Source organism: Spinacia oleracea, chromosome 3, assembly GCF_020520425.1.
Source record: "Spinacia oleracea cultivar Varoflay chromosome 3, BTI_SOV_V1, whole genome shotgun sequence".
In the NCBI taxonomy this organism is placed as follows: domain Eukaryota; kingdom Viridiplantae; phylum Streptophyta; class Magnoliopsida; order Caryophyllales; family Amaranthaceae; genus Spinacia; species Spinacia oleracea.
This window is the reverse complement of record NC_079489.1, coordinates 105,090,878-105,116,626: the sequence shown is the minus strand read 5'-3', so window position 1 is coordinate 105,116,626 and position 25,749 is coordinate 105,090,878. Positions and strand designations below refer to the sequence as shown.

Here is a 25,749-nt window from a genome sequence, read left to right as displayed (position 1 = left end):
TATTATATAAAATTAAATGAGTACGTTCAAAATTTATTAATTATGCATCTTTAAGGGAAAAATATTCCGGTTAAATATTTCATAAAAAGATGGTCAAATAATCTATTACATTATACTAAAACGGTCAGCAGGAATGACACATGTTATTTCCTGCTGCAAAATTTTTCCGCCAAAAAACTCTTTCCTAAAAAACATATATACTTTATTTATTATTTTATTTTCTGATCTCCTTTTGTATGATATGCAGTATGGGAATTATATAAAATTAAATGAGTACGTTCAAAATTTATTAATTGTGCATTAGAGTTAAGGGATAAATATTTCGGTTAAATATTTCATAAAAAGATGGACAAATAATAATATTACAATATCCGTGCGTGCACGAGACCGGGTTCTATTCTGTTTGACTTATTTTGACTTATTTCAGACAAAATAAGTTCAGCAAAAATAAACTTTTTTCTGACATTTTCACACACAAATAAGTTTTTTTCGGATAAAATGAGTTTAGATAAGTTCAGTCAAAATAAGTCCAATAGAACGAAACCCTAATCTAGTAAAAAAAAATTAAAGGCACACCATGAGATGACATGCATCGCTCGGTTACTTCATTTTCCTCTCTTTTAGTGTATTATAGATAGATAATAGTTAAAGTTTTTAGGTGGTAAACCAGAAATTCAAGTTTTTTTAGGAGGTAAACACATAATTTCCAATTAATAAGAATAATTTCACAGTTGAAATTGGTAAAGTGTATATTTTTATGGTAGCAATTACTTATTACCAAAAACAATCCATGCATTTATATAAGGTATTTTCAATTAAAATGTTCAATGGTGCGAGGAAATAACCAGTACTCTGCATTTGACAAGCCATGAAAGTAGAAACAAATCAGAAAAGCAGCCTGCAAATGTGGCACAAGTGATTAGCTAATTTGAAGCATTGAAGTGGGTTCAATCTTGTAACCACGCGTCTAATGCTTATATACATACTGATCAACAACTTATTAGGTGTACTCAGACATACAATAGTAATGAGTTAATGATAAAATATTTGAGAATTGGAGATAATAGGTTCCAAATTAGAATCCCTTCTACCAATATGAACACTTTATTACTTTTATTCTCCCAGGACTCCAAAAAAACATATGCAATATCGCTGCATAAGCATACTGTATCAAGTGATCCTGTCAATGCAGCTCTACAAAAGCAGTCAAACTTATCAAAATAATTGTTGTTTTTGAAGGGCCAAAAGATATGTTCCATACAGCTTGATTACTTTGATCATCAGCCCGCCCTTGGGAGAATCACTATTTTATTGTAATTACAAGACTTCTGTCTGTAAACTTAGCACCTCCTACTTTTCCTTGAATATCACGAGGTAGCACGATCACTCTTCTCTGGTCTCCGGCTTCCACCAGCAACTCCGATCCACCCCGATACTGCATGTGTTTAACTAAGAATAATTAAAACAAATACAAAACACTGATGGACAGGAGGGGTGTGTGTCAAGGAGTGGATAAGGGTGGAAGGACAAAAAAACTGCAAGCACAAAATATGTCTATTATACTTGTGTTTTAAAACAACTCATTTCATCAGTTTTAATTCTAAGTACCCACCAGAAGATGAAGTTTTGAGACTTTTTCTTTTGCTACCCTTTTTTCTCTTTTACATCACAGAAACATCCAGTAAAGACTCTAACAAGAAGTCTAGGTTCACTTACGCAAGAACATTCACCTCAAAGGTTACCAGGAAAACCATGAAGCCATGGACCGAGTCTGGTGTTAGTGGTGAGGGTTAGTGGCAGCACTGGTAAATTGGTAATACCCATCTCACTACCAACTACTGTTTTTCAATGACATTACCCCCACCCCCTCCCCCGAAGTTCTGGTCTCACAAATGTCAATGAAATCAATAAGTTGCTTTCACTAGAAAAGAAAAGAATCAGTCAGGCACTCAGAGTCTCAGACAAATAATCAAAACAGAATAGTCTCATGAAATGCAACTACAGTAGTGTACGATGATATGGCAGCACCGATAGGAAATAGTCAAGCCTACCTGATACAGCTTGATCTCTGACTTGGCAAAGCCAGGCATGAAAAGAGTGATACATCTTTTCGAAGGATCAAACTTGACTGGGGACATTATGTTGCTAGGCTTCTCATTCGGCAGATGAAAAAGTTCTCTTGCATTCTTACTCTCAGTATGCGAAATTATCATATCCCAATCCAAGGAAGAATATTTTGCCAGATTTGGAACTAATGCAAATGTCAAAGGCAAGAAATTATTCTTGACACTTTCCACAGATTCCACACAAGAGTTTCGAGAAGGATTTCCTAGTACACCAGAAATACTAGCACCAGCTTGGATTGTACATCCCCAGTAATGCAATGCAGTATTTACAGATATGGGATTACATGGATCTACTACAACGTAGCAGCCAAACTTTTGTGGATCTGCATAGGTCGAAGCTCCTCTCTGAAGATAGAAAACCAATGCAATCAATAACCAATTTTCATAGATAATTGTCGATGTGGGATAAGAAACTCCAATACCTCAAGAACCCGCTCAAGAGAATCCCATACTTCTGAAGTCAATTTCCCATTGAAACTGGAGCCTCCACTCGAATTCATGGCCTCATCTACCAATCTCAACACTGACGGACCAGCTAACCTTCCAAAATCAGTTTTTTCAGCAATGCTACGTAGATACTTAACATACAGCCTGCAAAACAGAAGCAAGAAAAAAAACAAGCAGATAAGTGAAGCAATTTTTTCTTTCCATTGTTCTATAAAAGAACCAAAAAGGGTGGGAACACCAAGATCATCTCATCACCTTGCACCTCTTGCAGCACTTATCATTCGTAAAGTCTCCTCGTTGCTTATACCATCATATATGACTACATCAAATTTGTCTTTGATATCAGTGCTCAGAGCTTTAATTCCCAGAGTTCCAACAAACTTTTCAAGGGCTAGTGCAGAAAATATTGAATCCATTCCAGGAAGTACGCCGAGCTCTTCCCCAACAATCTAAATACACAACCGACAGGGATGAATGACTTCACATATAAAAAGAAGCAGTTAAAACACAAAGCGACTTTTATCTTATAGTTCAATAAAACAAGTAGCTGTTACATACCCACCCCTTCAAGGGCTCCTTGTGTCAAGTTAATACGAGCATCAGCTTTCTTTAGCCGCATAAGAGGATCAAGGAGCATCTAAGATTATCATAAATATATTAGCTTGAGAACAGAAATGTTTAATTGTCCTCCTTCAAAAAACAGAAATGTTTAAAAGTTCTCGAATAAGAACTAAGCAAAGGCAAAGTAACAAAATACACACTTGAGTTGTTTCCAACCTAACAGCTGAAAGGTTGTCGCTACATATGGCCGGCGTTGTTCCAATATTACAATTCAGAAGGTATTCAGCAGTGAGATTCATTGAATGTGTCACCAAGCAAGTCCTAAACCCTGCTTTTGCATAGTGCTGTTTCAAGAAGGAACTATTGTTAATGATAGTTTCAAAGATTAAGCTCTAGTACGGGTGATTCCAACTCAATAGCTGTTATTGATGAATAGTATAAATCATATGGCATAATCATAAATAAATAAACTTTCAAGATATACATTTAAACCCAATTTTTATTCATACAATCTCAATTTTTATTCATTTACTCCACTTATTTCGTTTCTTTTTTATTTCCACCTTTTTTTTTAATCTTTCTTACCAATTAAATTACGGGAATGTCACGTTATTTGCACTATTCACAAATCCTCTAGGATAACATGCCTTTGGTACAAACACAGGTTTCAACTTTCAAGTGAAGGAAATTCGTGGTATAAATAAGAAGTATTAGCTTACCAATTATCATTTACATGAACAAAGGAATGGGAAATGAAGTTTACATCAACAACAACACGCACCACTTTGTGGGTCAGAATTGAATAAAATCATGGGATACTGAATTATTGTTATACTGTCAAAGAAAAACTGTGCATCTTCCATCCATTCTACCCACCCCACCCATATGAGTATTTGAACATACTGTATAAGCTGGATTTAATTATGAATATATGATTACCCAAAGAAAATAAACCCTTCCGATTGCTAAGCGAGTAGTTGAGAAGGGGGATTAAGTTGCTAAGCATTAATTCATGAATAAAACTTTAATCAAATTAAAAGGGAATTTGTACGAACCTGTGCAGCAAAAACAGCTGCAGTAGTCTTTCCAGAACCTCCTTTTCCCAGAAAAGTAATTAATTTTGGCGAACTTTCATGGGTGATTTCGTCACTAGAATTAGCTTGCATAACCAAATGCAGAGCTTTTCGCCCTCTTTTTCTTCTCCTTCCAGTTAATTGTGGATGAGTAAGATTGATGAAATTAGGGTTTGAAGAAGGTGAAAATGGAAGAAATATCAATGATTGAAGAGAGGAAGTGAGAGAAACAACCATTTTCTCCGAAGCTTACTCGACTGATTGGGTGATATGGAAGAAAGAACTTGACGCGGAAGGTGACTACTTGAGTCACACGAGTCCTTAACTAGTGATAAGCTCTCTGCTAAATAGCAACTCATTTCATATCAGCCCCTAATCCTTTTAAGGTGACTTCAGTTCGACTCCTACCGCCCTATTTGTAATTTATATTGTCGTTTATAGATATTCGCGTATACACAAAAAAAAAAAATTCAAAGTTGCTAAATTTTAATTATTCTAACAAATATAGAAAACATCAACTTTTAAATTTTATAATTAACTTACTTCTACTCTAATCATTATAATAAAAATAGAAAACTTTAGTTAAATGATAGTAAACCATACACGTTATAACTTTTAGGAATATTTTTTAAAAAATAACTAGAATAAAAATAACATTCAACACTCCTTTTCCCGTTTTAAAACAAAAACAGTATTATTGTATTGCGGATATTACTAGGCACTTCACCAATATTCAATTCATACCATTTACATAATGTATTATTTTTTTTTATTTTTTTTTATTTTAGAGTATTGTGGAATGTATTGTTATGAGAAACATGTAAGAAATATTACATAGCAGCTTTAAGATCCAAACTTGTGACTACAAAAATAAATAAAAAAGAAAAAACTTGACATGTTACTTTATAGGAAAAATTACATTAAATAATCCAACCTTTCAATGATTTTCCGTTATTAATCCAACATTTGGATTATTATCTAATAATCTAACCTTTGATACCCATTAACTTCCATTGCACCCAACCGGTCATCAACATAATACAACAGGTAACATATACACGTGTCATTCCACCATTTGTTACAATTTATTAATTGTTAATTCTTTTTTCTTTCTTTTTTCCTTCTTCTTTCTGGGTTTTTTTTGGTTTACTTCTTTCTTTCCTTCCTACCTCTTTCCTTCCTCCCTCCCTCCTCCATCCTGTCATTATCATCAACATCAATTACTCATCAAAATTAAATATTGATGAGATTAATCCCTCCATCCAATTAACCCCCTGTCATCACCTATAATCTCTCTCTACATAAATCAAATTATAATATCAATAGAAATTAAATGTCACTTCACAATACACAAGGTCTTCCAACTAGAATCAACCAAATTCTTAATAATTCAACTTAATATATGAGGAAAAGTATTCAGAAGTGATAGAAGAGAAGGACGACGGCATAGGGTCGTCTTCATTTGAGGTTTTTGACCTCTTTTAGGAGGGCGTCGGTTGGTGGGTGTATCGGTGGTGGTGAAGGTGGGGCAGGACGCGGGACTAAGAAAAGAGTGAGGAATAAGAAGGGTGGCGATGAGATGGTGGTGATGGAAAATGACTCATTTTTAAGGAAAGTAGGAATTCAGAGATGGTGGGTGGAGACTGGATCTTTTAAAAGTGAAGGAGTGAGTAAGTTGACTCATCCAAACAAGTTGAGTTAGAAATATGAAATTTGTAGAGAGGTAGAAAGGAAGAAGAAAGAGGAGGTAGAAAACAAAAATTTAAAAAGAAAAATTTAAAAAGTTAACCTTTTTAGCCGGTTACTAGTCATTTGGGTTCAATAAAAGTTAATGGGGTGCAAAGGTTGAATTATTAAATAATAATCCAAAAGTTGGATTATTATCGGAAAATCGTCAAAAGGTTGGATTATTTAAAGCAATTTTTCCTACTTTATAATAGTTGTTAAAAAAATAAAAAGAAAAAAGAAAGAAAGTAAGAAGTTCCACCGCTATTCATCTTCCCCCACCATTCATCTTCTACCTCTCATTCATTCTATTCATTCTGCACCCAAAAACACAATTGCTCCATTTTAATCTCTACCTAAACACGGGAAATAAAATCTACTTTAACCTTGCTTTAATATCATTTATCTCCGTAATATCAGTATTTATATGGAGTCTAGTCACAAATAGCGAACTCGGTATTCCAACAACACCTTAAATGCGTGAGAAAGATACATGTTTAAGAAAGCAAAACCAAATCAATATATAAAATGATAGTCGAGGCTTTCATTCAACTTAAACAATATGTAGCATGAAAAGCCTTGATTTTTGCAGACTGGATGACAATAAAAACTTGACAATTTGAATGATCAGATAAATATTCTATCAGTTGATCAACATATTGATTCCACAAAGTGCAACTCAATAATTTTTTTCCTAAAGTTGACAACACAACAAAGTTAGTTCCTATAATTGTATTTTCCTTTAAAAAAATCAGAAATGCATTTACTGCAAATCCTCTAGTTGAATATTGAGCATTTTATGTGGGTTACCATCTTTAACAAATTGATCAATTGATAATATTCCAGAAATATATCCAATACAATCTGTTTTCACAAAAAATCAATAATAATTGTAAATAATATATCTAAAATAAATTTAATTCTTCAAAAATAAGTTGATTCATTTTATACCAACCAATACTTTTCTAGATCTTTTAATGCTTCATAAGACTTTAAATCAAAACCATGTATAGGAATATTGGATAATCCAACCACTTCTATGATTGGACTAAACATTCGAAAGTTAATTTTGTATGGATGCATCATGGGTTTATAGTCTCCAGCATTCTTTCCAACATTAAAATTTGAATTATTGTATGTTTCTCCTTGGGTGAAAACCTCCTTAAATCTCGCAATAAAAGCCCATTTTATATAAGCTTGAATCTTGCCTCCCTAATATACAATAAAAAAATAAAAAAATAAGTTAGCAACATACTGTTTCGCGAATATTAACATTGAATATAGCACAATATGAATGATTTAATTACCTCTGCATCTAGTTGTAGACACCTACTTTTGTCCCCATTCCCGAAAGGGAAAGGTTCGATGATGAAAGCATAAATCTCCACTTGACAACGCATCTCCTATAAAATAAACGAATCTCAATTCCCCTTTTCATTTCACCCGAAACCTGCTATTTATGGAAACCCGCTAAAATAGTAACTGCCGTAAAAGGTAGCTTCTAAAAGTGGCAAATCATAAAGGATAGAAACCTGTCAGAATTAGATGTTGCATTCCAACATAAATCCTAAATGAGATAGAAAACTGCGAGAATCCTATTCCTAATGTGATTCGGAAATAAGAGTTACGTATTAATTAAAATCCTAACGAGCCTAGAGTTTGTAACGGGCCCAGACGCATTCCGTCATAAAATTGATACGCGCTGAAAGACTCGATTAAGTCTCAAACTCTACGGATTTCAGGAATCCGAATCTGACTAAAGGAAACAGCCCAGACCCTATTTTCAACGCCTGGCTCTGGGCGCCGAAATCTTCGGCGCCCAGGCCTGGGCGCTGAAAATACCTGGGTACGTGTTTTTTTCCTAATTCTTTGTGGATTAGAACTCTGCAATTCTATCTTTCCACGAACTCTTCCCTATAAATAGACCCCTAAAATAGACGTGAAAAGAACACACAACACACACAATTATACTCTGAGTATTGACTCCAACCCTTAGCCTAAGCCTCACGCTGCGAAATTGTTCACGCGTTCTGTCGCAATCGATCCATAAATCGAACAGAACGTATCCTGTACCATAATTGAGATTCGTTAAATAAAAAGGAGAAATAGCAAAGTCAAAGTGGTTAGTTTTCTGAGAACCGTGACGCACCTCTCAAGGGTGCGTCGTAATGTGTCCCTTTTCGATGATTTAACTGCTTTCCTCGCCCTTTTTATGAACTGTTAAACTAACTAAATCTGATTGTTCTATCACGCCTAACAAATATAATATTTTTGGGAAATCGGATTATCATGCTAGGTCCCTTAATGCTATTTAAATCAGATAATCACGATCGAATTAGTATTATATGTTGCATATTGCTAAAATCAACTCAGATTAGTTTAATAGTTAACGCATGTCCCTTCAATTATTTATGCTGAGCTAGTAAGGATATCCTGCCTCTGGAGTTATCGACGAGCGAAGTACTCCTCTCGGTAGTTACAGTCCCCCGAACCCTCAATCTCTACCTTGCGGGTGTATGTTGAGAGATCCCCACACCAGGGATCCCAAGGGAACCTACGGCCGTCGTGGTCAAACATAATTGCACTCCCTTTATGTCACGATAACCGGGTTTTGTCAGTTTTTCTCATTGTCGTTAAAAACTGAATGGCGACTCCTATATTACTAGTCAATTGGGTGTAAACTCACAGGAAATCCAATTACACTTGATTGAATAAAAAGAATCGTCACACCCACGAGGGACGAGGTCACGCATTAGCCTCGTGCTTTTTCGACCCCCTCACAGTGGCGACTCCACTGGGGATAGTGAAGGAAATACTTGTGCTTGTAGGTAATCAAAATAGCCGAAGGGTGAAACGATCCTACCCCGCGTTCATTTCCCCATCAAGTTGGGACGACCTGAAAATCAGCATATTAATGTGAACGGGAAGAACCGCATAACGAATCTCGGCTCCCTCGGGAGTTGGGACTAAGGATACCTTTTCCCGCCAATAGGGGGGTGCATACGCCGCGCATGTTTCCCACTCGGTACTTGTGCAGGTAGTACACCTATCCCGAACCCAATCGCTCGCTCATTAGGTCCCTCTCGCCTGCATGCCCCCTTGGCTAGCACTTGCGGGTTGGCCTCTTGAGCGAAATTCGTCTGTTGAAGACACTACCTCGACCGGGGCATGTGTTGGATCTACGATAGAAGCGGTACCAAGCCAGGCGCAAATAAACTACCCATAGAAGCCTATCATAAACTACGTGGCATATTTAATTTTCAAATCCATGTTTGTAATGTAGTTATGTGTAGCGAAATATGTGATTGTGTGCGACAAACTATCCTAGAAAACCAACGACCTTAAAAATTGCCCAAACATTCATAGACTAATTTGCCAAAGAGTTATACCGAAATACGTGTTCCGCAAACCCGAATGATCGCCACAAAAATAAGCGACGCTCGGGATGGCCTGTAACGAATCCCACAAACGCTGTTACGCGTAAAGGACGTTATTAAGCAAGCACGTAAATCGAAGTCGCATAAACAGAAGACAGAAAACGAGAACCAGCTAGGGACGCATTTTCAACGCCCCTGGCTGGGCGCCAGAATTTCTCACGCCCCTCGCTGGGCGCTGAAGTTGCTGCTTGGCCTTCTGGTCAAGCGCAGCAGCCTCGGTACCCGTGCGAAAGGAAAATACGTAGCACAAAAAATGTTCGTAAAAAGAATTGCTACGAGGGCGTGAGAAAAGCACTCGATTTCAAAAGCGACTCGTGAAAAAATTAATAACTCTTTGTGTCGTTGTTAGGCCTCCTACGACGACAATACTCGGCATCAAAACCGAACGTGCTAATAACTATGAATGTCACACGGGCGAGTGTTTCTAAAATCCAAAGAATGACCAAAATAAAAAAAAACCAAAAAGTGTACCGACAAAAGAAAGAGTGAAAAACCAATTTAGAGAGTCGAAGTCTAGACTAAGTAATGCTTGAAACTTTGGGAACCTAAACTTTAGCTTATCTTATGCCTAGGACTGGTCCTGCCACTTGGTGCCGATCTGGGAATCAACGGTTAGTGCGACTCGAAGATACATCGCCAACACCAGGTTTAGTGACTCCAAGCTCCGTCCGTCATCCCTCATTTCAAGGATCTCCGCTTCCCCAACCTCGATTCGCACCGTCAAACATGTCCATCGAAGATTTGCAAGAGAAGATGGCTCAAATGACCCGACTCATGGGCCAACTAAAAATGGAAAATGAAGCTTTAGCGGCTGCGCAAGCCAAAAATGACCTCGATAACGAGAAGAAGATTGAAAAAATGGTCCTACAGCAAACCATGGGGAGCAAATACTTCTCCTCGATCCTGAACCTTTTCCTGGCAAACTACCAGAAAAGTTCAGTTCATCTGACTTACCAAAGTTCAAGGCCACGGACAACCCCCGTGATCATCTACTGAGTTTTGTGAATGCCATGAACTTGAAAGGCGTGGACAAGTCCATGTACTTACCTGCCTTTCCTTTGTCCTTGGAACCTGTGCCGCTCAAATGGTACTATCACCAGGACCCTAAGCTCTTCAGTCTTCCCCACTTGGGAAGACTTTGTCAATGTCTTCATCAAGCAATACTCGTCGAACATGGATTTCCAAGTCACCATGCGCGAGCTGGAAGTTCTCTTCCAAAAGAAAAATGTGGGTTTCACGACCTACTTTGCTAGATGGAGGGACCAGGCGGCCCAGCTAATCAATAGGCCTCCCGAAACAGAATTGGTCCAAAAATTCATTGACAACCTGGACCCGGCTTACAGACAACACCTTAGGTACCTGGGACTTGACACTTTCAAAAGAGTTTATGATGTGGGAATAAAGATCGAGGACGACCTCGCCAAAACCATACAAAGCAAACCCACATATAAGAACAACACCTATAATCGGGGTAACACATCCCAAGCCCGAAGAAGCCCTGGAAGATGGGTCCGAGACCGAAAGTTTGCCCCACTCGGGTCGACTTTGGTACAAACCTTTGAAAGACTAACCAATCAAGGAAAGTTGAGACCTATAGGCCCCACCCGTGACCCTCCTGTCAAAAGCAAACATTGGGTCGAAGGTACTTACTGCAAATTCCATCAAGGAAATGGGCATGACACTGAAAACTGCTGGAATCTAAAACATACGATCCAAGACATGATAGAGGATGAAGTGATACCTCTCCCTAACGTTGGCAAACCCAACAACAACAAGAGCCCACTCGGCTCTTGTCACATCTCTCTCGACCAACCAGAGAATTTCGACCCCACGGTGTATATTACACCTCAAGGTGCACCACTCGCTGTGGTCCCTATGGATCGAATCGAGAGGGAAGTGTGCGGTGTGTGGAATGATGATGCTGAAGATATTTACCTATCTCAAGTGTCGGGCCAGGACCTCTTCACTGAAACTTGGCCCGGGTATGCTCTCATTGACACCACCCCTCAGGAGCCCGAGGTCGACAACCTCACCCGATCCGGAAGAATATACCAACCGGATATTCACCCACCTCCTATGGACGACATCCCGGTTAGGCAAACTCCTGAGAATGGACGGCACGCCACCGTCGCAGAAGTCATTGAAAATCCTCTCCTGAAACAACTAAAAAGAACCAAGGCCGAGATTACCATCTGGAATCTTATGTGTACTTCAAAGGAACATCGCGAAAAGCTTATTCGCTCACTTGACCTCATCTCAGTACCTACAGATATCACACCTGACTCATTGGTTAGCCATGTCACGAGAGATGCCGGAGAAAAGGCCATAGTTTTCACTGATAAAGAATTACCCAAAGAGGGGGGTGCTCACAATAAAGCCCTTTACCTAGTGGTTGGATGCAAAGGACAAAACATCCCCCTAGCGCTCGTAGATAATGGTTCGGCGGTTAATGTATGCCCATTGCGAACCGTCCATTGCTTGGGGCTAGGAAACGATGACTTCCAAACCTCCACACAAGGGGTACGAGCTTATGATAACTCCCGAAGGCCTGTATTAGGAAAAATCAACCTTACCATACAAACCGGGCCTGTGGCACGCACCACAGAGTTTCAAAATAATCGACATCAAGCCCACTTTCAACCTCCTCTTGGGGCGACCTTGGCTCCATGACTTAGGAGGTGTGGCTTCTACCTTGCACCAAATGGTTAAACTTAACCATAACGGGGTAATACTAGAAATCCGCGCCCCTCCTCTCGACGTCAGTTGCACTATGGTTGGAACGGCCGAAACTGCAGACGACCTTTACGGGTTTCAAATGGAAGAAACAATCCAGTTCATCGAAGATTATGACCCAGCATTCCTAGACCCGCATGCATCCCGAGTCATCCCTAGAATGCTGTTAGCTCAAGGTTATTTCCCAGGAACCCCATTGGGCATAAGGAGGAAGGAATTCACATTCCATCCTTTTCCCAACAAATCTACTCCCTTTGGCTTAGGTTATGAACCAACGGAGGAAGATATTGCGGACCGCCTGTCTAGGCTACGCCTTAACAAAGCCAAAAAAACCACCCTCCTTTCCCCATATCAAAGGACCCTTAACGGGATGTTCGTTCGGGAAGGAGAAGAACACCCATGCTGTGATTTCCCTGAACCCTTTGTTCAGGATGGCTTGCTAAAACCCGGATTTGAAATTTTCCATGACTGCCACACCTTGGATGAGGCACCCCACCTCACCAAGACTAAAACAGCTGAAATATTGGACAACCAGGCTCTATGGACATTGTTTAACGAATCGAGGCCTATGGAGAACGAGACTGTGATGACTACCCTAGCTTTACAAGATGAAGGTTTCGATCCAACCCGGTTAATCTCTCCTGCATCAACACTAGAAGAGGTCGAGAACGGATGGGTGAAGACATATCAGTGGGTCAATGCAAAAGGAATGGAATTCAAGATGAGTACCGGTGAAGGACCGAAGTTTTATGAGACTAAACCCCAGGCTTGAGCCACATAGAGCACCATTAGCAAAAAGCGCCTAGTAGTTCTTTAGATTGATAGAAAAAATAAAATAATAGAGACTTTAGATAGTCCTAAGGCCCCTTAGAATATGGGTCAGTCTTATTTCAGTGTGTTTTCCTTACTTTCCGAATCAATAAAGGCGTAATATTTCTCCTAAAATTTTATTCTAACACTAAATAAACACCAAATGTACTTGCAAAATACAAAAATAAAGAGGCGGCCCACTCCAGGACCAACAAACAAAGCCCACTCGGTTTTGAAATAGTGCCATGGGAACCAATTCCCGAAACCCACAAAATAAACCACACTATCCCATTCATATCCCCAAAACCTAAAAAGCCAAACCAGTGTCATCATAAGAGTCAATCCATGCAAACCCAGAATCAAAGAAAATCAAAATCCAAAACAATGCAAATGTTACCAAAAAAACAGATTCATAAAACATAGATTCCATCATACCCTTCACTAACAACACCTCAAAAACCTACACAAAGATCTTCATAACTTCCGCACCCTAACCTCATTTTCAAAACTGTTTCGAGTCACGAATAGAAAAAATTGATTCGGACAAAAACGCATTTCACGCTAACAGTCAAAAAAGCCTCCAAAGTAGCCTCAAAATTGGCCTTTAAATACGAGCAAAATATCAAGGCACAAAAAAAAGAAATGCAAGAACATGTGAAGCAAAGCGTCAAAAATTGACCGCCCAAGTCATTTTCAGCGCCCAGGGCTCGGCGCCGAAATTTCTGACGCCCCAGCCTGGGCGTTGAAACTCTCTGCCTGACAAAAAAAAAAAAATTCTTTTCAGAAGTGCTCGTCATTTTATCCGCACAGAACGGAAAAATAACGAACACTTGGGGGGTACAGTACGTATCCAAATAGGCTTACCAACCAAGAATATAGCCATACAAATTAGTCGAATTTCGAATTTCATATTTTACACGACTTATGGCAAAAAAATGGCAGATGAAAATAATGATAATACTTCACTCATTTGACCGACTAAGTAATATGTTTCCACCTCAGGGCATATCTACCGAAATCCGGCATACTAGAACTAATTCAAAAGCTAGAACTACGCGCGACCTGATTCTGACAAGATACGTAGGCAATCCTTACCAAGGATTCGGACCAATAAAAAAAAACAAATATTCTTTGTGCAAAAAGTGTTAGACATATAAAGTACATAAAAAAGAGGAGAAACAAAAATAAATGAAAATGAAAAATAAAAATACGCCTTTATTAAAAAATAATAAGAAGGAAAACAGAGTCCTAAAAATAAAAACAAACACAACTGAAATAAATGGAGGGCACCTACACCCTAGCAAGAACTACACTACTCTAGTTCTTCTGGATCATCAAATAAAGTCTTGTAGAGAGCAATATTCGCAGGATCCACCCCCACAGTCTTCTGCGCTGCCCCAATGTCAATCTCCATAAGAACCGGCTCCTGGACACTAACTTCCAAAGATGCCAAGGCTTCAGAAACATTCTCAGTTATAGCCCGCTCAGCCTCGAGGGCACAGGCAATGGTGGGAGAAGGATTATTATCATCAACTAGACTAGCCACTGTTTCTACAGGCGGCTGAGCCTTCCTAACCCATACATTGTTCTGGCGACGATCTCCGCGAGAGCTTGCATTTCTTTTAACAACAACAGACCCCTTCATGTTAGGCATCTTTTTAGGCCTGAAACTGGAACGGGGAGGAACTTCCTTTCGCTTTCGATCAGGACGAGCTTTCACAGTCTTAATACTATAGGTACAAGGTCTGGCAGAATCAGGACCCTCATATTTAACACGAATACGAGGTATCAAAAGCTCAGCCGGCTCCCCATTTCGAGCCTCGGTCCTCACATCTTTATCATCGGAGCTCATCCACAACTTGTAGTTTTCAGAAAGACCCACAAAGCCATTTGTAGCTACGGCCCAACGCGGGAGACCATCATAATACTTAGCCCACGCTAAGACCCGTGTTTGTGAAAAGGCCGCTACCTTAGGTGGTACCGTATCAGAAAAGGGGATAGTCTGCCTTAAACCATATTGACGCATGACTCGGTAAGGGAAAATATAAATGGGACGAGATAGCCCCAACAAAGAAACATAAACCGATACATCAGAACCACCTGTCATAGTAGTCAAACCCCACCATGGTACCACCCACTTAATAGAACAAATGCCATAAGTAAAAAAGGAGGTCCATTCGGCCTCGTCCTGGCCTTGGTGCAAGTATTTTCGGTTACCCAAGGCTATAGGGCGATAATGTTTAGGATCGGCAGGAGCTTCCAAAATTCTAAGCCGTTCCGCAAGCCAAATCTGCGAAAACAGGTACAATCGAATCAAAAGAATGAAAAAAAACGATCCCTGGGGCGCAGTTTCAACGCCCAGGACCAGGCGCCGAAAACTCCAGCGCCCAGCCCTGGGCGCTGAAACTCAGCCCCAGGCAAAAAATATATATGCAAAAGTGGCGTATGCGTGCGCAAAGAAGAAAATTGATTACCTGCAGTAATAGGGGGCTTCCCTTAAAATGTTCGGATTTGGCATCCTTCTTCAACTCATCCGCACTCAGCAAAGTCTCGGCAACAACCAACGGCATGATAGAATAGCAACTTTCCATCTGGCTAATCAAGGGGATCAACCTTATGTCACCGAACTCACCATTGTTATTCGATAGCAAATAATGATTCAACAAGCAAAATACAAGGGCTCGAATATTCAATTTCTGTTCGGTCATATTCTTACTAGGCCTAAAGTGATGTTTTACAAGTTTTGCCAAGTTAACATTATCATCTACGACAATTTCAGCAAACATGTTATCATCTAGTCCCAGGAAAGCCCTTATGGTTGTTTTTGTTAGGTTATGATACATATGATATTACATAAATCATGCGGAAACAACCATTAACCCAGGATTACATATTATTTACACATAATCATATAGCATAATTTAGATGCATACTCTTTGTTGCGTGCCCTCCCTAGCTGCGCCCGAACCGAACAAGAACAAGTCTTTAGGACTCCAAGTGTCGTCCCTCCGTAGATAGTCCACAGCACGTCCGGATCCGCCTTAAGATTGACCAACTAGAATCGCCCTTAAGGTAATAGAATTTTCGGCACTTTTGAGCAAGATGTGTGACTGAATTTTTCTCTCAAAAACTCACTTTGAATACTTTTTAAACTCGTTATAAATTGTGAACCCAGGCCACATATTTATAGGGGTATGGAAAGGGAATTGGAATCCTATTAGGATACGAATTAATTAAACCTAGAATCCTACAAGAACTCTAATTAATTAATTTATCAAATAGAATTAGGAATTTAATCATTAACCGAACTCTGCACGTTTTAGGAATCGTGCATGAACACAAACACTTACGCACACACACACGGAAGCCACGATGGGCCGCCCATGCGCGTGCGTGCGAGCAGCAGCCCACGCAGCGAGGCCTACGCGAGCTACAAGCCCACGCAAGCACCTGCGCGCGCTGCCACGGCCTGCCTTGCGCTGGGCCTGGCGTGGCCTTGGCTGTTCGTGTGGCGCGCTTGGCTTGCTGGGCGATGGCCTGGCTTCGTGCTGGGCCCTCGTCCGGCAGGCCTCGTCCGATGCTTATTCGTACGATACGCTTCCGATTAAATTTCCGATTCCGGAATTTATTTCCGATACGAACAATATTTAACATTTCCGATTCCGGAATTAATTTCCGTTTCGAACAAATATTTAATATTTCCGTTTCCGGAATTATTTTCCGATTCCGATAATATTTCCGATTCTGACAATATTTCTGTTTCCGGCAATATTTCCGATTCTGGCAATATTTCCATTTCCAATAATATTTTCCGATACGTACCATGTTTCCGTTTCCGGCAACATCTACGACTTGGATAATATTTATATTTCCGATACGATCCATATTTCCGTTTCCGGCAATATCATCGTTTCCGGAGTATTCATTTCTTGCTTGTGACGATCTCAGCTCCCACTGAAACCAAGATCCGTCGATTCCGAATATCCATAGATGGAGTATCTAATGCCATTAAATACTTGATCCGTTTACGTACTATTTGTGTGACCCTACGGGTTCAGTCAAGAGTAAGCTGTGGATTAATATCATTAATTCCACTTGAACTGAAGCGGCCTCTAGCTAGGCATTCAGCTCACTTGATCTCACTGAATTATTAACTTGTTAATTAATACTGAACCGCATTTATTAGACTTATCATAGAATGCATACTTGGACCAAGGGCATTATTTCCTTCAGTTTTACCCTCTTCAATAGTGCCAGGGGTAACAGGAGTAGCATTAGTAGGATAACCAAGGATCGCAGCAAATTCATCGGGCAAAGGACATATTTCGTTGCCCCGAAAGGCAAAAACATGATGATCGGAGTCCCAAAAGCTTAGGGCAGCATGCAGAAAGTTATAATCAATATTAATTTGTTGTAAGCCTAAAAGTTCCTTAAGTGGTATTCTTTTAACAAAGCTTTTTCTGTGGGAGTAAGGGCCCGTAGCCAACGCCTAACAGTCAGTTGGAGTGAGAAAGTAGGGATCGACAAGGCAAAAGCAATGAGTAATTAAAGCACAACAAAAAGGAGAGAAAGAATTTGAGAGTGGTGGAAAATAGGGACGTATCTAGCCCCTATATATAGCTGAACGCACCCAATGACATCCTGATCCCATTCGGAAACGTGTTAGGAAATCCGAAAGTCAAATATCACCAGGAAAAGACTTTCAACGCCCACGGCTGGGCGCCGAAATGTTTAACGCCTGGCCTTGGGCGCTGAAAATGCAGCCCAAGGCCCAGATTTCACAAAACACGGAACAGGAAAGGACTTAAGACCGTGTTGCTAAACACGAGGCCCTATTGCAAGTAGGATCAAGCCCAAAGCACCTTTAGCTCCCAAATAAAAAAAATAAACATTAAAAACTTGGTCGAAACCTAGACTCGTCTCAGAAAATGCTTATGTACACTTTTCAAAAAAACAAGTTAAATATCATGGTCATTCTTCGAAACACCAAAAATGTGTATCGTTAAGTCGTTGGTTTTCCAAATAAAAAATGTTTGTCAGTCAAAGGATTAATCCGGGCCAAGCTAAAACCGGATGTCGCCTAAAAACTAAAGTCGCACTCCACGGCTTCACTAAAGTAGCACACTACTATAAAAGGTCGCTCGCACATACGAGCATGACCCCAAACATGATTACAAGATGCGAAAAACGACCGACGAGCCCCAATGCTTGGGGGGTCGCGAAAAATAGGCTCCAACAAGGAGCGCACGATCAAAATCATATTCCCGGACTGCGCCATACACCGTATCATGTTTGGATATCTCAAAAAAAAACAACAGGTTCGACCTCATCGAAAGGTCGTCATTGACACTTGTGCGCGGTCCTCTGATCGAAGACCAAGTCAAGCCGTAAAGACTAGCTCAAAATCACGAAAGCAGACAGTCGCAAGACAAAGGTCCGTCTGAACACGTTGTCAGCCCACGTTCAGGTTACAACTAAATTCGAGCATCCCTCGAAAGAATTCGCTCTTGCAAGAATGAATAAAAACAAATTCTCGAAACAAATCACAAAGAACCAAAGAAATAGGAACTTGCCCATCTTCAGTCGGCAAGATCGCGTCACAAACCGCGCGAGTTCCCAAATTGAAAAAAACGAATTCAGGGACGTCCACCCTCAGCGGACAGGGCTCGCCCACCCTCAGCGGGCGGGGTCTGCGTCACTAGCCGCGCAGGTCCTCAGTTTTCGAAAAATAAAGTCTTCAAATTTAAAATAGGCTCGCCATCTTTACCCGGCGGGGTCTACGTCACAAACCACGTAGGTCCTTATTTTCAAAAAAGCAAAACAAATTTCAAAATAGATTCGTCCACTTTTATCGGACGGGGCGTCCACCCTTAGCGGACAGGTTCGCCATCTTTAGCCAGCGGGGTCTACGTCACAAACCGCGTAGGTCCTTATTTTCAAAATTCAAAAACAGATTCGTCCACTTCTATCGGACGGGGTGTCCACCCTTAGCGGACAGGCTCTCCATCTTTAGCCGGCGGGGTCTGCATCACTAACCGTGCAGGTCCTTAGTCGCTGCAGCGATAACTTTTTCTGGTTTTCCCTTTTCCAAAAATTAAAAGGATTGGTTTTCCGTTTTTTCCAAAAAAAAGCGATGTGCTGGATTTTCCTTCGTTTTACGTCCCATAAAAACAAGGGGGTTTTCTCGTTTAGTTAGCCCTGAAAATGGGAATCTTTAAAAACACTTTTACCTCGTGATTGGGCTTGGCCAGGCCCAATTACACTTTATAGCTTTGATTTTGAAAACATCTGTAGCTACTCCCAATGATAAAGTGAGGGAGTTTCTACGCACCTTTAGATCCTTCCAATGACAAAGTGAGGAAGTTTCTATACTATCAGTTGATAAATCCCAATGACACGTGAGGGATATGTCGACACTTCAAGTGATGACCCTTAAATCAAATGTTATCACTCGGGGGCTCGTGAGACCCTCGCAAAACAGGTCACATACACCATGGCTTGTGTGACGCACTCCGTCTAATACTTTGACCATCGTCTTACTCCAAGACTCAGTCAAAGTGGGGGCTAACTGTAGACACCTACTTTTGTCCCCATTCCCGAAAGGGAAAGGTTCGATGATGAAAGCATAAATCTCCACTTGACAACGCATCTCCTATAAAATAAACGAATCTCAATTCCCCTTTTCATTTCACCCGAAACCTGCTATTTATGGAAACCTGCTAAAATAGTAACTGTCGTAAAAGGTAGCTTCTAAAAGTGGCAAATTATAAAGGATAGAAACCTGTCAGAATTAGGTGTTGCATTCCAACATAAATCCTAAATGAGATAGAAAACTGCGAGAATCCTATTCCTAATGTGATTCGGAAATAAGAGTTACGTATTAATTAAAATCCTAACGAGCCTAGAGTTCGTAACGGGCCCAGACGCATTCCGTCATAAAATTGATACGCGCTAAAAGACTCGATTAAGTCTCAAACTCTACGGATTTCAGGAATCCGAATCTGGCTAAAGAAAACAGCCCAGACCCTATTTTCAACACCTGGCTCTGGGCGCCGAAATCTTCGGCGCCCAGGCCTGGGCGCTGAAAATACCTGGGTACGTGTTTTTTTCCTAATTCTTTGTGGATTAGAACTCTGCAATTCTATCTTTCCACGAACTCTTCCCTATAAATAGACCCCTAAAATCGACGTGAAAAGAACACACAACACACACAATTATATTCTGAGTATTGACTCCAACCCTTAGCCTAAGCCTTACGCTGCGAAATTGTTCACGCGTTCTGTCGCAATCGATCCATGAATCGAACAGAACGTATCCTGTCCCATAATTGAGATTCGTTAAATAAAAAGGAGAAATAGCAAAGTCAAAGTGGTTAGTTTTCTGAGAACCGTGACGCACCTCTCAAGGGTGCGTCGTAATGTGTCCCTTTTCGATGATTTAACTGCTTTCCTCGCCCTTTTTATGAACTGTTAAACTAACTAAATCTGATTGTTCTATCACGCCTAACAAATATAATATTTTTGGGAAATCGGATTATCATGCTAGGTCCCTTAATGCTATTTAAATCAGATAATCACGATCGAATTAGTATTATATGTTGCATATTGCTAAAATCAACTCAGATTAGTTAATAGTTAACGCATGTCCCTTCAATTATTTATGCCGAGCTAGTAAGGATATCCTGCCTCTGGAGTTATCGACGAGCGAAGTACTCCTCTCGGTAGTTACAGTCCCCCGAACCCTCAATCTCTACCTTGCGGGTGTATGTTGAGAGATCCCCACACCAGGGATCCCAAGGGAACCTACGGCCGTCGTGGTCAAACATAATTGCACTCCCTTTATGTCACGATAACCGGGTTTTGTCAGTTTTTCTCATTGTCGTTAAAAACTGAATGGCGACTCCTATATTACTAGTCAATTGGGTGTAAACTCACAGGAAATCCAATTACACTTGATTGAATAAAAAGAATCGTCACACCCACGAGGGACGAGGTCACGCATTAGCCTCGTGCTTTTTCGACCCCCTCACACTAGTAAAACCATTTCAATAGTATACGTTTCACTCGGATAATTGAAGGCAGGAACTGTCCATAGTCGGATAAACCTTGCTAGTTTGTATCGTTATGTTTTCTATGGAAGGATTAATATTGTGAGACTAAAACTTTGTGCCATTTTTTCTTCTAACAAATAACGTTTAGGTTAATTGTTGTGTCATATTATTGTTGGATGAGAAGGGAGTATATATAATGTTGTTTATAGCTGGTTGAATTAGGCGTAACCCTAATTCTTTGTGATTACTGGATTCTTGACAAGCTTACAATATTCTAGGTAATCTATCTAAATTATACAATTTTTTTTTTGTGTGTAATCATTTTCCATGATATTGATGTTATCTTTTTTATGTTTTCCCTATTTTGCAGGGAATTATGGAATATTTATGGTTTGTATAATCTTTTTTTTTTTGTTTTTTTTTTCTCGTGACCTACCTTTTAGGGGATTCAAATTTTTCTGTTTTATATATTATTTTGTATTTGTTACCTATAATCTTGAAAATTCAATTTTGTACGTTATTTTTTAGTACATACCTAATTTTATGATAAGTATGTACGTTACTTTTTAGTAGATACCTAGTTTTATTATTTTTTGTAAATATATGGGTTGATGATTAACTATAATCTTGGAATATCAAATTTGAGCACGGTTACACATACTCATCTCACCAATCTTTAATTGATTTTTTTTATTTTCTAAATTTTAGATACTCCAGCTATACATTAACGGTGGACCTATTTCATGGTAATTTGTTTTTATTTTGCTTTTTAATTTTTTCATATGGGCTGATGGTTACCTATAATCTTGGAATATCAAATTTGAGCATTGTTGCACATACTTACCTCAACAATCTTAAATATATTTTTTATTTCCTAAATTTTAGACCAAAACTTTTGATGCTTTTATTATACACCATAATTTTTATTTTGCTTTTTATTTTTCTATTCTATCTAAATAAGTATACGTTTTATAATTTTGAAATCTCGATTTTAAAAATATGATAAATTAAAAAGGAAAATTTCAGGACGCACCCGGAGATGTCACATGTCATTCCTGGTGTGTCTTTTAGTATATAGTGATAGATGGTCTAATTTAACCATCTAAATAAAAATTCATGATTCTTTGTGGGCTTTAGAGGGGGTGGTGGGTGATTGATTTCGTGGTGGGTGGGTAGGTGGGTTTAGGGGTTAAGGGTAGCTTTCATAGGTTTTTCTAGGTTATATTGTTATATGTATCTTGGATGGGGTGAGAGAATTTTTATTGATGGGGGATTTTTTGATGCCCGTTGAGTTGGTTCTATGGGTTGGTTTGAAGATTTTTGTCGGTGGCTTGGTCGAGCAATGGTTTTTCATAAGTAAGATAGAAGCTCAATACAAACCCCTTTGTTGTTTTTCAAAGAAGAAAATCAATATATCAAGATGAAAAATTAAAGATTATCATCATTGTCGAGACTCAACTGTGATCTAAAAAATTAAAATTTCACTTTGTCTCATTGGTAAGACCATTATAACTTATATAGTGAAAAATAGAATAAATAACATTCAAAACCTGTCTCCCCTTTATAAAAGATAATATTGTTTTATTACCAATATTACTACACACTTCGCCAATATTCAATTTTTATCATCTGAGGATGATATAGTTATGAGAAACATGTACTCCCCTTGTTCTTGAATTTTATGTAGGAACAATGACTAGTAATGAACGAATAAACTTATCTCAACCAAGTCGTGGCGTGTATGAACAATGCCGTAAAGTTAAATTTGACCCGTTACGTACACACGGCCTCTTGACAATCATGCAACCTCCAGGGTTACACGGCATCTATCTCGTTGGTGTAGTACAAAAAGATAGATTGAAAACGAGATTGAACGCTGCCCAAAAATGAACCAGAGAATTGGCGTTTTAGAGGAAAAAGCGTAGAGTAATAGGTTTCTATGTATGTTCTTGTGAAGGAAAAAGGCCCCAATAAATAACGGAAAGACTGACCAAATTCTTCCGGAAGGAAGTAAATTCGGTAATCAATTCGAATCAATCAATGACTCAATTTACGGATAAAATCTGTAACCGTTATGGAAATTATCTGGTTACTATATATGACAAACTAGATGTTACGAACAAGACTGAGCGACGTCAAAAAGGGACCCACCCACACCCGCAAACGCGCCGCGCCACTTGCCCGAGCCCGGCCCGACCCGGCCCGGCCAGGCGCGCGCGCGTGTGCGGTGGCCTATATAGCTTCCTCTCAAGTCTTCTAACAAACATAGTAGTAGTAGGTGGATATATAAAGTGGGTAAAACTCCTGTTTTTTGCCAATGTGGGACAAACTCTCTTTTATTCTTTTGAAGCAAAAAATCTTATGGAGGGAAACTTCAACAATCCCCCACATGATTCAAAAGAACAAAAAAAACTGGGAAGGAACATTTTTGGCAACATAGACTTTTGTTTTGAAAGTGTCAATGTCTTTTGGACTTGAATTAACACCCAAAACATACAAAAATACCTTACAGTCGTTTTAGGTAGATTTCTCTTTGAACATATCACGAAGTTAGTAAACTATTTTTGCGCATTTCAACTTTACTCAAATCAAGACTCGTTTTCGCAATTTGTAATTTTTAGTTCCCCACAATTATCCGAATTTTCATGAATTCTCTAGTGGTCCTAAGCCTTAGGGACTCTCGTAGGGGATTGGGAGTAACCCCCACATTACGTACCTTGAATACCTAAGTACGGGGTGAAGGAAATAATGCCCTTGGTCCAAGTATGCATTCAATGCTAAAGTCTAATAAATGCGGTTCAGTATTAATTGATTATACAAGTTAATAATTCAGTGAGATCAAGTGAACTGTATGCCTAGCTAGAGGCCGCTTCAGTTCAAGTGGAATTAATAATATTAGTCCACAGCTTACTCTTGACTAAACCCGTAGGGTCACACAAATAGTACGTGAACGGATAAAGTATTTAAGTGAATTAAATACTCCATTTATGGATATTCGGAATCGACGGATCTCGATTCCAGTGGGAGCTGAAATCGTCAAAAGGCAAATTATGAATACTCCAGAAACGATGATATTGCCGGAAACGGAAATATGGATCGTATCGAAAATATAAATATTATCCAAGTCATAGATGTTGCCGGAAATGGAAACATGGTACGTATCGGAAAATATTATTGGAAATGGAAATATTGCCGGAATCGGAAATATTGCCGGAAACGGAAATATTGTCGGAATCGGAAATATTATCGGAATCGGAAAATAATTCCAGAATCGGAAATATTAAATATTTGTTCGAAACGGAAATTAATTCCGGAATCGGAAATATTAAATATTGTTCGAATCGGAAATGAATTCCGGAATCGGGAAATTAATCGATAGCGCGTCGTACGAAATAAACATCGTACGAGCTTGCTAGACGCAAGGCCCAGCACGAAGCCAGGCCTGCGCCTAGCAAACCGATGCGCGCAAGGCAACAAGGCATCCCGCCAGCATCACAAGGCCCAGCCAAGCAAAGCGCAAGACCAGGCCCAAGCGAGGCCAGCAGGCTGGCACGCCCACACGTGGGCTGCAGCGCTGCTGGGCCAAGCCTTCTCCGCGCGCGCGCACCTAGTGGCCCTCGTGGGCTGTGCGTGCGTGTGTGCGTTGAGTTCGTGCATGCATCGAATCCTTAAGCAATTAGGATTAGAATAAAGATTAATTTCCTAAAGCTACTAGAGTTAGTTGTTAAATTAAATAATAACTTAATAGTTTTAATTAATGTCTAATTCTAATAGGATTAGATTAATTGAAACCTAGTAGGCTTCTAGTTCCAATAATCCAACCCTATAAATAGGTGATGGCATTCACAATTTATAATTACCCAATTCAAGTATTCATATAGTTTTAAGGTCAAAACTAAAGTTAATAATTTGCCACAAATTATATTCGAATAACTTAAAACCTTAGGTTGAATTCTAGTTAATTAAATCTAAGGCGGATCCGAACGTGCTGTGGACTATCTACGGAGGGACTACACTAGGAGTCCTAAACTTGTTCTTGTTCGGTTCGGAAGCAGCTAGGGAGGGCACGCTACAAATGTATGAATCCTAAATTATGCTAATTGTTATGTGGCAATTAATTTGGATTCCTGGCTTTATGGTTTTTCCGCATGAAATATATATGCTTTATATGTATCATAACCTAACAGTGGTATCACGAGCCTCTAATTAATTCCATAAAAAATTATAGTTAACATGGTTAAATTTTATAAATTTGCAAAGAATTAAAGGGGTGATTAATTTCGATTTTTTGTAATTAATTGCAAATTCGTGCGATTATTTAATTATATGTTCGCAGAATTTTCGGCAGTTTAGTCAATAATGATCGGAATCGTATAATTTTATAGTGAATTTCGCATGTAAACGGCGTTTTAAAATTTTGACTAAAATCAAAGATTTGATGCCGAACCCAGAATTCCCAAATTCGAAGCCTAACTATGACGTTTCGGAGGTTTTACTTTTTCGAACGCAAAAATTTGTAATTTTTAAGATGTTAAATTAAATATTTGCGATTCTTGTTTGTAAATCTTGAATCTATGATTGACCTACTGTATATGTTTAACAATTTTAATGCCTAAGCTTGTTAATTATACAACCTAATTTGTAATTGTAATTAATTTGTTGAAATTCGAATAATTTAGAATTTGATTTGATTTTCATAATTAATTGACAATTTAATTAGGAATCCATGATTTAAAACCACCATAAAATTTATTAAATTTGGTAAATTTTAAAATTTTATGACCTAG

General features: G+C 39.2%; 1 protein-coding gene across 1 annotated transcript; it reads right to left on the bottom strand.

Moving 5' to 3' along the window:
* Window positions 1-1,046: 1,046 nt before the first annotated feature.
* On the bottom strand, window positions 1,047-4,556 carry LOC110775954 (uncharacterized protein At1g26090, chloroplastic). The gene is made up of 7 exons (XM_021980547.2): window positions 4,190-4,556; window positions 3,335-3,478; window positions 3,136-3,210; window positions 2,829-3,022; window positions 2,549-2,717; window positions 2,052-2,471; window positions 1,047-1,435 (listed from the first exon to the last, which is right to left on the bottom strand). The coding sequence occupies exons 1-7, from the start codon at window positions 4,442-4,444 to the stop codon at window positions 1,304-1,306; spliced, it is 1,389 nt and encodes a 462-aa protein (XP_021836239.1). The 5' UTR covers window positions 4,445-4,556; the 3' UTR covers window positions 1,047-1,303.
* Between the last annotated feature and the right edge of the window lie 21,193 nt (window positions 4,557-25,749).